Raw genomic sequence first — 16240 nt, forward strand, 5'->3', positions numbered from 1 at the left:
GAAGCTGCTCATTTTTCCTCCTATAGGTGTACTTCATGGATACGCAAATATGGTATGCTATTTTTTCAACAATATGTGGTGGAGTAAATGGTGCCTTCAGCCGCTTGGGTGAGGTTGGTAGCATGTCTATTCTTACCTTTTTACCTTTGGAAGTGTTGAGGCTGTAGCTACCGCAAATAAATCTTGCAGAATATTTACCTTCCTGCAGATACGAACCCTTGGGATGTTAAGATCAAGATTCGAGGCAATCCCAACAGCGTTTGGTAAACATCTTGTACCTAGACATGGTAGTCAACCAAAGAGACGTGAGCGTGAGGTCCAATATTACTAAATTTTGTTACCAATCATTTTTCTGTCACTTTTTGGCTGGTATAATAGCTGATGTATTGTCTCTTCGAATGCCTTGTGTAAACTCTTTTCAGAAGGAGGACAAAAATTTGCATATTGATAAGTTCTCCGACATATGGAATGCATTTATTATCTCTTTGCGAGATGAAGACTTGATAAACAATAGGTTTGCTGTTGGTCCTGGCGTCTTTTTCTTTTTGTTATAACATGCTTTGGCTGTTGGTGTTAGTCTTTTCTTTTTGTTAACATGGTTCTAAATTTGTTTTCCATTTGCTTCTAGGGAGAGAGATTTATTGATTGTTCCATCATCTGCGGGTGACACTAGCGTTTTTCAATGGCCTCCTTTCCTTCTCGCTAGCAAGGTACACTTTTTAATCATCCACTAGGTTAAGCACTCGATTTTCTCCCTGAGCTAGTACTGTAGTGCTCATGGCTACGATGTTCTAGATTCCAATTGCACTTGATATGGCAAAGAGCGTCAAGAAAAGGGATGAAGAACTACGGAAGAGGATAAACCAGGATCCATACACCTTTTATGCCGTAATAGAGTGCTATGAGACTTTGTTAAATATTCTGTACAGCCTTATGGCAGAAACAAGTGATAAGAAGTAAGGCATATTGTGTTCTGAGAAAATTAATTTACCATATGGTTATGTTGCTAACTACAGTTACTATTGATTTGCTTCATGGGTACAGAGTTGTTGATCGAATACGTGAAAGTCTTGAAGATAGCATAGAACGTCAGTCACTTGTGAGGGAATTCCGATTGGATGAACTTCCTCAGCTAAGTGCTAAGTTTGATAAGCTGCTAACTCTATTATTGGTACTGATAGCTACTGTTCTTAGATTTCTTAGCAAGATATTTTTATATGATATTTCCATTTCAACACTCTAAAAACTGTTTTACTTGTTTTACAGAAAACTGAAGAGGAGCATGACACAACAATAAAAACACAGATTGCCAATCTATTACAAGATACAATGGAAATCATTACACAGGATATTATGAAGAATGGACAAGGGTAAGATCTATGCTGATTGCTGAGATGTGCGCCTTCAGGAATTCTTTTTGACAACCAACTTTCTTTCAAATCCCAGTATTTTGAAGGATGAAAATAGAGACAATCAACTGTTTGCAAATCTGAATCTGGACTCAATAAAGGATGAAGCTTGGAGGGAGAAGGTCATTTATCTTCTTAGCAACTTATTTCAATGGTAGTATTCATTTCTGTAAGTTCACAAGTACTAGTGTCCTCATTAACCATGGGATTTCTGTGTTAGCAGTGTGTTAGGCTTCAGTTGTTGCTGACAACGAAAGAATCAGCAATTTATGTACCAACGAACTTGGAAGCTCGGCGCAGGATCACTTTCTTTGCAAACTCACTATTTATGAAAATGCCAAGGGCTCCACAGGTCCGCAGCATGATGTCCTTCAGGTAAGAAACCCAACTCTAGTGGCTGGCCCTCCACCTTATTCTTCCACCAACCCTTTTTTGGTTCTTGGTGTTATGGATGCAACTTATCTCTACTGCATAGCACAAGGCCCTCTATTTTAACATCATTTTTATATCCTGTAAATTTTGTCTTACGTCTGAAGTCAAACGAGAACGTACGAAAATATGCATCGGCTGTAGGGGAACGTCCTACACGACAAAAAATTATGCTACTGGATCACACCCAGGAACACTATGAAGATGGTTGTAACGATCAAACTCACCGACGAGCAGAGTAGCGGAAGCAGTGAAGAGTCAGTGCAGCGCGACGATTTCTCGCAGCTAGGTTGCACCTCCCAGCCGGCGAGAAAGTTCTTCGAGACGAGAGTCGAAGTAGATGACCCCTCCGAGGTATCTACGCGTTCCGAAGTAGTATGCCGGCAGAGCTTCGACGTGCAGGAAGAACTCTGAGAAAACTAGAGAGAGAGAGAAAGTCTAGCAGCGCTTCTCGTCTAATTCTGTTAGACCAATTAGATCGAGATTATTGCCCGTCTAATTAGGAGCCTAAACACTTAGGCCAATTAGACCGGGGGAACGTGGAACTATGCGGGAGAGATCCCCTTTGGATTGGTGTGTTGCAAGAGGGAGTCCTCCACACATATATATAGGTGGACAGGGAGGAGGGGGCGCCCCCAAGAGGAGGAGTCCTCCTTTTCCACTTGGTGGAAGGAGGGAAGGACTCCACCCCTATTAGGATTCGGCCTAGGCCTTCTTAGGGGGTTGGCGCCTCATGTGGGCCCTATGGGGCCCACTGGGGGTGGTCATCTCATGACGGTTCTTCACAATTTTCTTCCACAAATAAAATCCCGGATTTTTCGTATGTCTCCCATTTTGAGACCCCCCAAAAATTTCCATATATAGATCTCTTTATCGTGAGAGGAGCAAATCCTAGTCTTGAACTATCGATACCGAGACATATGTTTCAGCCTTTTAGGTATACACGTAAGTCACCTTTATTCACATATCCAGTTACAGAGTGACGTTCGGTAACCAAATTAACCATCCAGCATGTTGAATTATGATATTTGCATGGTCTATGGAACTTAGTAATCATGAACAAGTTATATGAAAATACTGACAACATAACAACGATAACATCTCTCAGTAATTCATAAGTTGGGGTCTATCCAACACCATCGTTCCGGTAACAACGTATCCTTGTTACAATAACAATGCTCACGATCAGGAAAACAAGATCATCATCAATACATGAACTAGTCGTAGATGCATGACTAGGGATCATCTTGGTGTTTATGTTTCCAGTTCCACACATGCAATTGGGTTTTCCTCTGAATTTCATATTCAAGAACCAATGCAATTATAGCATAGAAATATAAACTTAATTATGAACATTGAAATATAATAATACAAATATTATTGCCTCTAGGGCATATTTCCAACTATTAATCTCATATTCAAGAACCAATGCAATTATCGCATAGAAATATGAACTTAATTATGAAATTGAAATATAATAATACAAATATTATTGCCTCTAGGGCATATTTCCAACAATATCGTGTCGCGATCACGATCTCAAACTGACTTGGTTTCTAAGTTGTATACTTACCGGACAAGAAACAATCAACTTGTCTGCCAAGACATCAAAAAATAAAACGGCAAAAGAAGCTGCGCCCCTGCAAGGTCACGGACCCGATTTTGGCGGACCATTCACGCGTATGTCACATGCCTGTGCCGTCCCGGCCCGACCCCAGCCCGGCCAGGCGAGGTGGGCGTGCACGTGTGGTCTTCTCTTTCTCTCCTCAACACACAACTTAGTGTTGTGGGGAGAACCCACAATATGAAGAGGTCAAACACTTCCTCCACTAGCGGGGTGGCACTAAGCTTTAGAACCACTACTTGCCATTTTATTAATGTGCCTCTTTGAGATTGCAGAAATTGAACATGGGCCTAGCCCATTATTTCTAACAATTCCCCACCAGATCTCAAATACCCATTTAGAGATTTGTCTTTTCTCGCTACTTGTTTAATATACCAGTGTTAAGTTGAACTTTTGCCTAGAGCTTTAAGCTACATCCATCTGCAACTTGACAATGGATTATGCTTTGAATTGCAAGTTTTGTGTGAACGGGTTTCACTGAATGTCTTAACTAGTACTCCCTCTGTCCCATAATGTAAGACATCTTTTGATACTTGTGTAGTACTTGACTGCCAGTAGGCTATCTTGCGGTTTGGAGCATATACGTCGTACTCCTTGGTCTCTTTTTTTTTTGACTATGTACAGTAGGGTAAACACCTGGTCTCTTCGTGAGGTTACTAGAGATCACCCAAGTCTCATAAACTGTGACGTTTACAGACGGGGCTCATATATGTGCGTTCTTTCAAGACTGCTCTTTAGGAGAACATCTTTGCTAATCATAGCTAATAGAACCACATTAAGGCATGTTGCCAACCTGCCTTACAACTTTGAGCTTTACAGCTCTGAGAGTTTTGCATCTTCACATAGAGAGGGTTACATGTTACTCTCCTCTGTTAACCAATAGCTTGTTCTTCCCAGGTCCTAATTCACGAGATCTCCGATCACAAAGGTTGGGTTACTACTATGATGTAACATCTATGGGTCTACCCATCTCCCTCGATGCACTATCTATCACATTTTATGATTGTCCCTTTGTAAAGGTGATGTAGGGTAGAGACCCTATGTGGCCCAATCTTTACGAATTGGAGGTGGATTTGAGGAAGAATACGAAGGGAAACATACAAATCAACACACATAGATGCAAATAAAGACACACATAGATAGATCCATGATCCAAAGAGTGGATGGAACAAGATAGGGTTCTTCCCTAAGTCCTAGGACAAGGAGGGCTTGATGCTTCTATGAAGCATTTCTTCTCCACGAGAGGCCTTGCAACCATAGATGGTTCTTCTCATACAGAGGTCTTGCAATCCCTCAGGATTCTCCACTCATGGTGGTCTTGATCTCCATAGGAGAGGATAGATCCCACAAAGGGAGGTACATGAGCTAAGCTCTATGGTGTCTGTTCTAATCTTAGCTAACCCTAGAAATGAGGAGGGGGAGGTCTATTTATATTACAAGCCATGAAGGGATAAGTGAGGGGCAGAACCGCGGAAGGAATGGATACGAGGCCCGTGGCCCACTCATGCGAGCAGGCAAGTACCATATGTCCAACGGCTCGTGAGGCGCCGGATGTCCAGTACGCACCGGAAATCCGCCCGTTTCTTCTCGGGTGCGTGGCACTGGATTTCCGGTACTCCATCGGATGTCCTGCCGCTGGAGCACGACTTGGCTGCTCCTCGCTGGCTTCTCTTCTTCAGGCACCGGACGTCCGGTAGTGGGATGTCTGGTGGCTGTAACTCGCTGCAGCTCCGTCTTCGCTTCCATGCTTCCTTCGCGGATGGTGTAGTCATTCCTTTGCGCTTGTACTCCTCGTCATCCGTGAATCTCCGCTCAAACCTATACATGCACGATGGAGGGTCAAGTAGTATACCATCCAAGAAGGGATCAAGTGAACATGTGTAAAGGAGATGATTCACCTTTATATGTATGAAGTAGATGTCGCACGTGTCACTTGACATGGTGATGCCATAGGATGCTCTGCATCAAAAGGGATCCGCCAGGTTTTTGTCTGTTTGAATATATGTAACAGTTCTTACTCCGAAGTTTCTCAACTTCCTGACAGACTTCAAACGTCTCTTCACGTGTCTTGATGACTTCCATTATCCTTAGAATTGTTCACTTTAGCGATGACTGTTTGGCTGTTACAATCCATAAGAATAGTCGGTGCAGGTTTTTCAACCAGATGCAGGTCTATCAAGAGTCACGCAGCCATTCTGCTTCAGCAGTGGCTGTGTCTAAAGCAGTAAGTTCTGCTTCCATGGTTGACCTTGTCAATATGATCTGTTTACAAGACCTCCATGCACTGCGCTGCCTCCATTAATAAATACATACCCACTTGTGGCGTCGAGATCGTGCTGCGGGAGAGCGATCGAGCGGCTGTTGGAGACCTTGAGGTGCCGATTGAAGACCTGCAGGGGGCGGCTGCACACCAGCACCAGATCGAGCACGGATCACCAAATCAATCAGCCACGCACCAGATTGAGATGACAGGCAGCGGGCAAAGCAGCAGCTGGCCAAAGTAGCTGATGTAGGGCGGAACCCTAGGGGCCGATCTTTCACGCTTGGAGAGGATCCCTACGAGGAACACGAAGAACGCACGGAAGAACACGAGGGAAATCACGAGGGGAAAACAAGAGAAACCTATGTTTTTAAGGCGACGCCTTACCGCCTTAGGGAGGGGGGGCGCTTTGGCGCCTAGGCGACGCCTAGGCGGGCGCTTTGGACGCCTAGGCGCCCAAAGCGGTCGATTTTCCAAAGCGGAGGGGGAGCGCTTCGACGCCTAGGCGTCGCCTAGGCGTCGCCTTAGGGACGCCTTTAAAACATAGAGAGAAACACTCAACCGACACGAAATTGATCACACAAGTGCATCGAGGCACAAAGTAACATGAGATCCAAAGTCAACAAGGGACAATACAAGAGTAACCGTTCTTCTCCGTGAGGAGGTCTTGATTGTCTTCTCCGGATGGAGGCCTTGAATCCGGGTGGATCTTCTCCGAAGAGGTGCGGTCCCTCACGAGGAGTAGATCCGGTACGGATGAGCAATACTCTATCTCAAATGAGCTAAACCAATGCTAACCCTAAAACGTAGGTGGGGATGGAGTATATATAGTCTAGGGGCGAAGGGGGTACTTGGGCCTCGGCCCTTACACTGTTCGCAGACAGGGAAGGCCGGATGTCCGGGCGTCGGGCCGGATGTCCGGTGGCTCGTGCGGGGCCGGATGTCCGGGCTGAAGGAGCGGATGTCCGGGCTGGTGTAGACGGCCGTGCTGCTCTCTGGTTAGACGGGGCCGGATGTCCGGGCGGCTGGACCGGATGTCCGGGGCTTCGGGAGGCGCCGGATGTCCGGGGCGACGGTCATGTCCGGGCTGATGGGGCAACCTTTTGTGCTCCTTGGACGCCGTGTCCGGATGTCCGGGCTGGAGGCCGGAATTCCGGTGAGGAGGGCCGGATGTCCGGGCCCTGTAGCTTCTGCTGCAGTCGCCTGGCTGTGGGGAAGATCTCCAGGGGCCGGATGTCTGGGGCCATGGCCGGATGTCCGGTGCCTGGAAGCTGTTCTCGCCTTCTCCCGTTGGTTCTCTTCTTCCATGGACTTGGGGTCTTGACCATCTTCATGTGCATCCTCGGGAGGGTCCTCTTGGTACCTAATCATGCACAACATTCCGGACTTAGGTAGTAGCCATGTCTCGAGAGGGTCATATGAGATATCACTAAGGAAAGAAATCACCTCGGTCTCAAGAGCTCTAGCTCTAGCTCTTGTCATGGGTCCTCTTGGTGCTTGGTGAGACGATGGTAGATCCATGGGGATGACCGAAGGATGCTCCGCATCAGTAGCAGCAGCCGGCGAGGGAGAGGAAATCACAACAGCCAAGAGAGCAATGGCAGCGCGAGATTTGATCAGGAGGGCGAGTTGTGACACCCAAAAAAATCCCTAATCTTGGGCTCAGGATACCATGTTATGGATGCAACTTCTCTCTATTGCATAGCTCAAGGGGCATATATATATATTACACAAGACTTAGGGTACAAGGAAAGAGACATAGCCTAATAAGGACTCCTAGACTAATATTAATACTCCTTAACACTTGGCACGTAGGTCAAAGCGCCCTACAATTATTTTTTGCTGGAATACCAGTTAACAAACATTTCTGTTTTCACATCAGTGTTCTAACTCCTTACTTCAAAGAGGAGGTGCTCTTTTCGACAGAAGATCTGCATAAAAAAAATGAGGATGGGATTTCTATCCTGTTCTATTTACGGAAAATATATCCAGGTACTCGTATATTCATTTATCTAATAATTGTGAATGTTAATTATCTTCTGCTGTCAGCAAATGCTCATCATGAACTATTGCATGCTAATAGATGAATGGAAGAATTGTCTTGAGCGCATAAAATTTGTACCAAAGGATGAGGAGTCCCTTAAATCAAGGATGGATGAGATCTCACCCTGGGCATCTTATAGGGGACAAACGCTCACCAGAACTGGTGAAGTCACTAACTCTCTTATGTTGTATGAACTACATCTATCGAGTTTTCTAACTTTCTTTATTACTGTGCTAGTGAGAGGAATGATGTACTACAGGAGGGCGCTTGAGATTCAATGTATTCAAGATAAAATTGATATTGGTTAGATTAATTTTTTCTCCATCATATATTTTTCATCCTATGCAAATCTGCCTGTGAATTCTTTCCCATTCTTTGCAAATCTGCATATGTTTTACTCCATCAGTATTTTGCAGCTAAATTGGACCGCCAGAGAACAACAACATCCTATCAAGAGGGTGGAAACATTGTAGATATGGCACTTGCCATTGCTGATATCAAATTCACCTATGTTGTGTCTTGTCAAGTATATGGCATGCAAAAGGTGTCCAAGAATCTCAAAGATAAAGCTTGCTATCTGAACATCCTTAACCTCATGATAATGTACAAAACCTAGTGCATTCATCTTTCCACGAAGATCATAGTAAGGTTACTACAATCCATCTGATATTTGAAATGCACAGGTACCCGTCCTTACGGATTGCTTATATTGATGAGGTAGAAGCTCCGACCAAAAATGGAACAACAGAGAAGACTTATTATTCTGTTCTTGTCAAAGGAGTGGGTGAAAAGTATGATGAGGTACTTACTGAATATAAACATAAATGTTTTCACATAGCATCATTTCCATCAAAAGCTTCATTGGCTTCTCTAACTAAAGGTAGAAAACTTCATTTTTTATGTTCCTTTTTTAGATAATACTCCCTCCGTCCCATAATGTAAGACGTTTTTTGACACTAGACTAGTGTCAAAAAACGTCTTACATTGTGGGACGGAGGGAGTATTATTTAAGTAGAAATTACACTTGTATGTAAGTATTTGAAGTCTCTGCACAAGTTAGTAGCTTTTCATCAATTTTTGGTCACCTATTTCTGTGCACATTCATAAACTCATAAAGCATCACTCACCATCTTTTGGATATGCATCTTTAGTTCAGTGATAGTTTCATACTTTGTGCTGTAAACTTGATTTAGGAAATTTACCGCATCAAGCTTCCTGGCAAACCCACAGATATTGGAGAGGGCAAACCTGAAAATCAAAATCATGCCATAATTTTCACCAGGGGAGAAGCACTCCAGGCCATTGATATGAATCAGGTACAGTTTCCATTTCCACAGTGCACGTGTTCAATTCAGCTTAACTTGTCGAAGAAGGTCAACCAGGCCAATAATGTAGGCTTGTGTGGTCTGCTGCTGTGATTTGGTTCATTCCTATCCGTCCTTGGCTTCACCACTCAGATTTGTCAACCATTAGTAAATTTTGAGGCAGCCGTCCTTGGCCTCACCACTCTGATTTGTCAACCATTAGTAAATTTTGAGGCAAAACTGGGTAAACTGCACTTGGTCGACATTGTCCAAACACACCTCAAAACAGTCCCTATCTAATTGTACTACTGAATCGTGCTCATTTGCTGGCACACACTCTTCTCTGCCCAAACACACTAAAAATCATGTTGACATGCCGGCATACACTGTTGTGGTATTTCCCAATGTTTTTGTTCTGATACCAATTCCGCGTTAGATTTGAAGAGAAACAACGATAATCTGCAATGCAGACCAGCTGGTCAATATATTCATGTAGGAGTCATAGAGGAACTATGTGGAACCAGTTGAAAATAACCTAAAGTTCCTAACTGTTCCTGCATATTTTTAGAGTAACAGGACAATGGGTAATAAATTAGTGGTAACTTTTGCCCCTTTACTTCTAGGATAATTACCTTGAAGAGGCATTTAAAATGAGAAATGTGCTGGAGGAGTTCGGGAGTGACAAATATGGAAAGAGCAAGCCCACTATATTAGGTCTTCGGGAGCATATTTTTACTGGAAGGTCTATCCATCTATCCATAGTTCTGTCCAATTTTTGTTCATGCCATTTATGCTATCCCCCCCCCATATAAGTAACTTTTTTTCCTTTCTATCTAGTGTTTCATCACTTGCTTGGTTTATGTCAAACCAAGAGAACAGCTTTGTTACGATTGGACAGCGTGTTTTGGCCAATCCTCTCAAGTATGTGATCCTCTTCTCATTGTCATTTCCACGTACTAGCTGTTAATCCAATGCTTTTAGTTAGAATGAGAATCTATTTGAGGCCGATGACCATGGGGAATGTACTTGTAATCTATTCAGATTTATCTTGTGAGGAATTCGTGCTAAAAGACTTATAGTTGTAGATTAAATTATAAAAGTAAATTACATTATAGATTTGTCTTACGAGGAATTCATATTTATAAAATAGATTAAATTACGTACATTCTCTACACTAAATTCCTAATCTGTCAAATACAGTTGTAGTCTAGTACGAATAATATAATGTGCTACCAAGAAGGCAAGAACTTTGGAATCTTTTATGTAAAATTAGAGATCGTAAGTCTGATATAAAGATTTAAAGTTCCATTAGTTATTGTTTGACTAAAGAAGAGCAAACGGTACCCTCTTAAGGCCATATCGATCCAAATTCCAGGCAGTTTGTAGCTTTTTTTCGACTAAGGGAGATTTTATTGACTCTCGACGTCGCATCAAGACGTTACAGTCAGTTTTTAGCTAAAATGTACTTTTGCTCTAACCACTAATTGCTATTTTGCTAAAAGATTATCCTGAAACCATGTTTTCATAAAGTGACACTTGTATGTAGCTAGTGATACTTTTGAATCTTTTCCCACCCAGTCCTTCTGGGAACCAATAATAAGTCACTAGGTGTTGTCAACTACGCTATTATTATTTTAGGGAGTATGATGGTTTAGTTAGTGGGAAAAAGAGCTATTCAAGATGTTTGAAAAGTTGTTGCATGTGACATCCTGGCTTAATAGGATGATAGACTACTCATATCAACAAGGTGCACCTATAAGTCACTAGATGTTGTTAACTAGGCTATTATGATTTTAGGGAGTATGATGGTTTAGTTGGTAGGAAAAAGAGCAATTCAAGATGTTTGAAAAGTTGCTGCATGTGACATCCTGGCTTAATAGGATGATAGACTACTCATATCAACAAGGTGCACCTTCTTTTCCGGTAGCCCCATCCGAAAGGAACCTCAAAGTTAAGCGTGCTTGGTTGGGAGCAATTTGAGGATGGGTGACCAACCAGGAAGTTGATCCCGGGTGTGCATGAGTGAGGACAAAGTGCGAAGGAAAGACTAGTGTTGGTCTTTGTGGTCAGTCTAGATCCCAGGCGCAGCGGCCAGGAACTGGTGGGTTTGGTCAGGGCATTACATTGCAGTACTATGTCAGACCATGGTGGATAACTGTACCATGCACCAAGGTAACCAACAGAATTATGAGATGAAAGCAGCAGCAGCAACAGCAACAATAGCAACAATAACAACAAAGCCTTTAGTCCGAAACAAGTTGGGATTAGGCTAGAGCTGAAACACATGAGATCTTGAAACCAACTCATGGTTCTGGCACGTGATAGCTATCTTCCACGCACCCCTGTCCACGGCTAGTTCTTTGGTGATATTCCAGTCCAAAGCAAGGATCAGTAAACTTTTTTGGTCACTAGATAATTGCCCGTGCATTGCAACGGGATATAAATATTCTAGTGAAGTAATCACTTATGAAATCCTGTCCATGATATGCCTACCTAGGTAAATTTTAGATCTTATTTTGTAATCACTTATTTGGTAAAACTTATTGGCTTACCAAAGGAAACATAATTTCATTTGGTAAGTCAATAAAAGGTGGGACAGTTAAGACGGTTTTCAAGGAACACCCGTGAAAAAAACAAGAGATAGGAGGGAAAAATCAAATGGAAAGAGGCAGTACGAACGTACGTAAGGTTGGACGAAGCACTCTGGCTTGGATAAAAAGGAATGTTATTCTTTTTTTAAGTAGTATGGAGATGTTTGTATCTTCATGTATGTAAGATGCACCATTTTTCTTTTGATTATGAGGCTTTGTATCTCTCTAACGGTCTAACCCATTGTAATGTACCACAGGGTTCGGTTCCATTATGGCCATCCTGATATTTTTGATAGACTCTTCCATATTACTAGGGGAGGCATAAGTAAAGCTTCCAAGACTATAAATTTAAGCGAAGATATCTTTTCAGGTAAGTCTACATGTCTTATGAACGTTTCAGCCATCCCTTACCTAACATGCATTTATTGAATACAATTTCTTAGGTTTTAATTCAACAATGAGGGAAGGAAATATCACACATCATGAGTATATGCAAGTCGGTAAAGGACGTGATGTGGGGATGAACCAAATTTCAAGCTTTGAAGCTAAGGTTGCCAATGGAAATGGTGAACAAACATTGAGTCGTGACATCTATCGTCTTGGACGCAGATTTGACTTCTATAGAATGCTGTCTTTCTACTTCACTACAGTTGGCTTTTATTTCAGTAGCATGGTAAGAATACATTAACTGAACATATCTAGGTGTAAAAATGTTGATGTTATTTCCTTGTTTCTGATGCGTTTATGATTGAGCCGTATGAGAGAACCATGCTAAACATTTAGATAAAAAATCCAATTGTGAGGGCTCTTTATAGATTATTAAAAAGATCCCATAAAACAATACGGGAGCATTAGGTGGAGATGATCGAAGTTCAAGCCATTTATTTCATCATGACCAGTATGTTAAATTGGTAATTAGCAATATCATCCTTTACAACAAAATCAACAATATTTGGTATCATTAATGGGATATTCCTAAAATGGCCCTTTTTAGGACTTCAGTTATTATTCATAAACCTAACTGATAGTTTAGCCATGGTGTCAAACACACAATGTGCTCATTCTGCATATTTTGGGATACTGACATCCATAGTTCCTTCTTCCAGGTTACTGTACTTACAGTCTATGTATTTTTGTATGGGAGGTTATATCTCGTCATGAGTGGTCTGGAAAAGTCTATTTTGCTGGATCCACGTATTAAGGAGGACATCAAGCCTCTTGAAAATGCACTCGCTTCACAGTCTGTTTTCCAGCTTGGGTTGTTGCTTGTCCTCCCTATGGTCATGGAAGTTGGCTTAGAGAAGGGATTCCGCACAGCTTTAGGAGAGTTCATCATCATGCAGCTTCAGTTGGCCTCTGTGTTCTTCACATTCCAGCTTGGCACCAAAACACACTACTATGGGCGAACAATACTCCATGGTGGCGCTAAATACAGACCTACAGGCCGTGGATTTGTTGTGTACCACGCTAAGTTTGCTGATAATTATCGCATGTACTCCCGAAGCCACTTTGTTAAAGGACTTGAGCTGTTAATACTTCTGGTTGTATATCTGGCCTATGGGAAATCCTACCGCAGCACGAGCCTGTACCTATTTGTCACCTTCTCCATATGGTTCCTGGTGGCATCTTGGCTATTTGCACCATTTATCTTCAATCCGTCATGCTTTGAGTGGCAGAAGACGGTTGATGACTGGACAGATTGGAGGAAATGGATGGGTAACCGTGGGGGTATCGGTATGTCCGTGGATCAAAGCTGGGAGGCTTGGTGGATAGGTGAGCAGGAGCACCTCAGGAAAACCAGCATTCGTGCTCTTGTCTTGGAAATCCTCCTCTCTCTTCGTTTCTTGATCTACCAGTATGGTATAGTGTATCATCTCAACATTGCACGCCGCAGCACAAGCATCCTGGTACTTTTCACTACATATGTTGTGCTGCCTTATTTGCTTAATATTTAGTTCATAGAGTTGCAGCGTATCATAATGTACTTTCCATTTGCTATCGACCTGTAGGTTTATGGATTGTCATGGCTGGTTATGCTGACGGTTCTAGTAGTTTTGAAGGTAACACTTTGGCCTTTGGTCTTGACCAGTTTCCTCCGATGCTTAAAAACCTTACCATCTGGATGCTCTACCTTGTCTTCAGATGGTTTCAATAGGACGGCAGAAATTTGGGACAGACTTGCAGCTTATGTTCCGCATCCTGAAGGGCCTTCTCTTTCTTGGCTTTATCTCTGTGATGTCGGTCCTATTTGTTGTATGCAGCCTCACGATTTCAGATGTCTTCGCTAGTATTCTTGGGTTCCTACCAACTGGTTGGTGTATTCTTCTGGTGGGTAAAACCTCTGTTAACCTACTTTTGCATAGCGAAGTGCTCTAAAAGAGATGGAATTCCTACCTGCATATGAGCACGGAACCAGATAACGAACATTTAGCCGCTTAATTCTCGAGCAGTTGACTGGCAAGCTCATTGAACAGAAGCAAACTGAGCTTATGAGTGATTTATATTGTTTCTTGTGCACAGATTGGGCAGGCATGCGCTCCACTGATTAAGAAGACTACGCTGTGGGACTCCATCATGGAGCTAGGGAGGGCATACGACAACATCATGGGTCTTGTCCTCTTCCTTCCCATCGGCTTCTTGTCGTGGTTTCCCTTCGTCTCAGAGTTCCAGACACGGTTGCTCTTCAACCAAGCCTTCAGCCGGGGCCTCCAGATCTCAAGGATCCTTGCCGGCCAGAAGGACATTGGGGAGTTCGAGTGACCAGTGAATTCGCATAGGCGGGATACATGTTGCAGGTTCATGTGTCATGATCGATTTTTGGGCGTAGGTTCCTCCACGATGTGATCGACCCTTAAAAGAATAGTATATGGCATGCTAGGGGACTAACTTCAACGCGTTGGTATATAACCAAGGTGCTCATAAAAGTAGTATATGCATATTTTGTCATTCTGTGCCGCCATTTACATACTACTACTATTTTGTGCAACAGGTCATCTGTATGTGTGGAATGATAATATTTGCATTGATGATTGTATTGCTCATATGCCATAGCATATATAGAGTACATGCATGGGCTGCGAGATCTCAGACCGTATCCGCTATACAAGGAAAGGATTGGGAGATATCGCTAAGCTAGGAAGTAAATACAAGAGATCCTAGCCGCCACATATACATGCAATAACAACCATGCTCAACACCCTCCTGCAGTTGATACGTCTACGTCACTAGTGGCACATAGATTTGACCGAAACCCCTTGAACGTAGTCGTCGGTAAGGCCAACTCAAATGCACGACCCCAAATGGTCTGCATGTGTCCGTTTGGGGGTAAACGGACAAAGTAGGCCCTCCAACGTATGGCCGCAAACGGACCGTCGTTTGTTTTATGTCCGCTTTCGACTCATTCCCGGCCCAAGTTTGGGCCGAGTTTGCGACCGAACGGACACAAGTGGACGGCGCGTGGTGCCTGCCCATGTCCTCCCCTGGCCCGCCCGTCGGGGACGCAGACCCCCCTTTTTCTATCCCTCCCCGTTCCAGCCGCACCCTCGCCCCTCTTGTCCCTTGTCGCCGCCGCCATCGCCGTTGTGCAGCTCGGCCGCGCGCTCGCCCCAACCGTTGTCGCAGTCCCCAGCCATTCCCTCGACGCCTCGAGCTGCCCAACCATGGCCACCTGATTTGCGCACCCGTGGTCGAATTTGGAGCGGATTCGGCCGGACTTGAGCTCGCCCAGCTGCGGGAGGCCGCGCTGTGCCATGGACTGGCCGGGCACCCGACCGCAAGGCCCCGGCAAGGCCGCATGCAAGTACTGACTCCTCTAGCCGCTCAGATCTACCCCGTCGGCGGTTCGCCGGCAAATACACGAACGACAGTCAGCCGGGCTCGATGCTGGCCCAAAGGCTCGTCGGCGCATTGTTGCCACTCATAAAGTGCGATGACTGCCCAAGGAAGGTCTTGCACCGCGTGTCTACAACGCCGGAACATCCCGGATGGGTGTTCGTCAAGTGCTCAAATGATGGGGTATGTGCTACTTTAGCTTCGGTTGTGCTCTCGGATTCGACTAGTTGTACTCACTCAAATTTTATTGTGTAGAATGGATGCAACTTTTGGTATTAGGAAGAAGAATACATCTATCTATTGATAGAGCACAATTTAGTAGATGTTCGTGCACTTGTTGCTAGAATAGAGGCTAGAGATGAGACTAGATGCGAGGAAGCAACGTCTATTTCTTTAGACTCGAAGAAGAAAGAAGCACCCAAGATCGAGCCTCCGCAAATCAACTATGAATGCATCGAGAAGGCACTAATCCAACTTACAGGAGTAGTTATGGAAGTTGGATATCTTCTAAAATGTCTTCTTGTGGTTCTTGTTTTCTTTGGTCTTGTTATTCTAGTCAAGATTTGGTGCGGTGCTTTCATTTATCAAAAATCAATGATGAAAATAAAGAGATGTGTTTGTAAAAAAGGTATGCGGCCGAAATGCGGCCGCGCATTGGGCGCACGGCCGGCGTATCCAGAAACCCGGGCGGACACGACCCCATTGCCACCCCCAAACGTACGAAAAGCGGACGAAACAGACGTCCGTT

At 43.8% G+C, this 16240-nt stretch overlaps 1 protein-coding gene across 2 annotated transcripts in view; it reads left to right on the forward strand.

Annotated features, from left to right (window-relative positions):
- Positions 1-14685, forward strand: part of LOC119276040 (callose synthase 7-like) — a 25871-nt gene extending 11186 nt beyond the window's left edge. For both annotated transcript variants that reach the window (XM_037556994.1, XM_037556995.1), the window contains 23 exons: positions 27-113; positions 209-316; positions 423-514; positions 629-710; positions 796-956; positions 1045-1171; positions 1267-1370; positions 1447-1531; positions 1633-1784; positions 7605-7714; positions 7806-7928; positions 8004-8069; positions 8183-8369; positions 8450-8567; positions 8960-9082; positions 9694-9812; positions 9908-9991; positions 11919-12031; positions 12105-12334; positions 12768-13568; positions 13671-13721; positions 13804-13989; positions 14182-14685. In XM_037556994.1, coding sequence (XP_037412891.1) covers positions 27-113; positions 209-316; positions 423-514; positions 629-710; positions 796-956; positions 1045-1171; positions 1267-1370; positions 1447-1531; positions 1633-1784; positions 7605-7714; positions 7806-7928; positions 8004-8069; positions 8183-8369; positions 8450-8567; positions 8960-9082; positions 9694-9812; positions 9908-9991; positions 11919-12031; positions 12105-12334; positions 12768-13568; positions 13671-13721; positions 13804-13989; positions 14182-14421 — 3549 coding nt within the window. In that variant the 3' untranslated portion in view covers positions 14422-14685. The remainder of the gene's footprint in view (positions 1-26; positions 114-208; positions 317-422; positions 515-628; positions 711-795; positions 957-1044; positions 1172-1266; positions 1371-1446; positions 1532-1632; positions 1785-7604; positions 7715-7805; positions 7929-8003; positions 8070-8182; positions 8370-8449; positions 8568-8959; positions 9083-9693; positions 9813-9907; positions 9992-11918; positions 12032-12104; positions 12335-12767; positions 13569-13670; positions 13722-13803; positions 13990-14181) is intronic.
- Positions 14686-16240: the final 1555 nt, after the last annotated feature.

This window comes from Triticum dicoccoides, chromosome 3B, assembly GCF_002162155.2.
Source record: "Triticum dicoccoides isolate Atlit2015 ecotype Zavitan chromosome 3B, WEW_v2.0, whole genome shotgun sequence".
In the NCBI taxonomy this organism is placed as follows: domain Eukaryota; kingdom Viridiplantae; phylum Streptophyta; class Magnoliopsida; order Poales; family Poaceae; genus Triticum; species Triticum dicoccoides.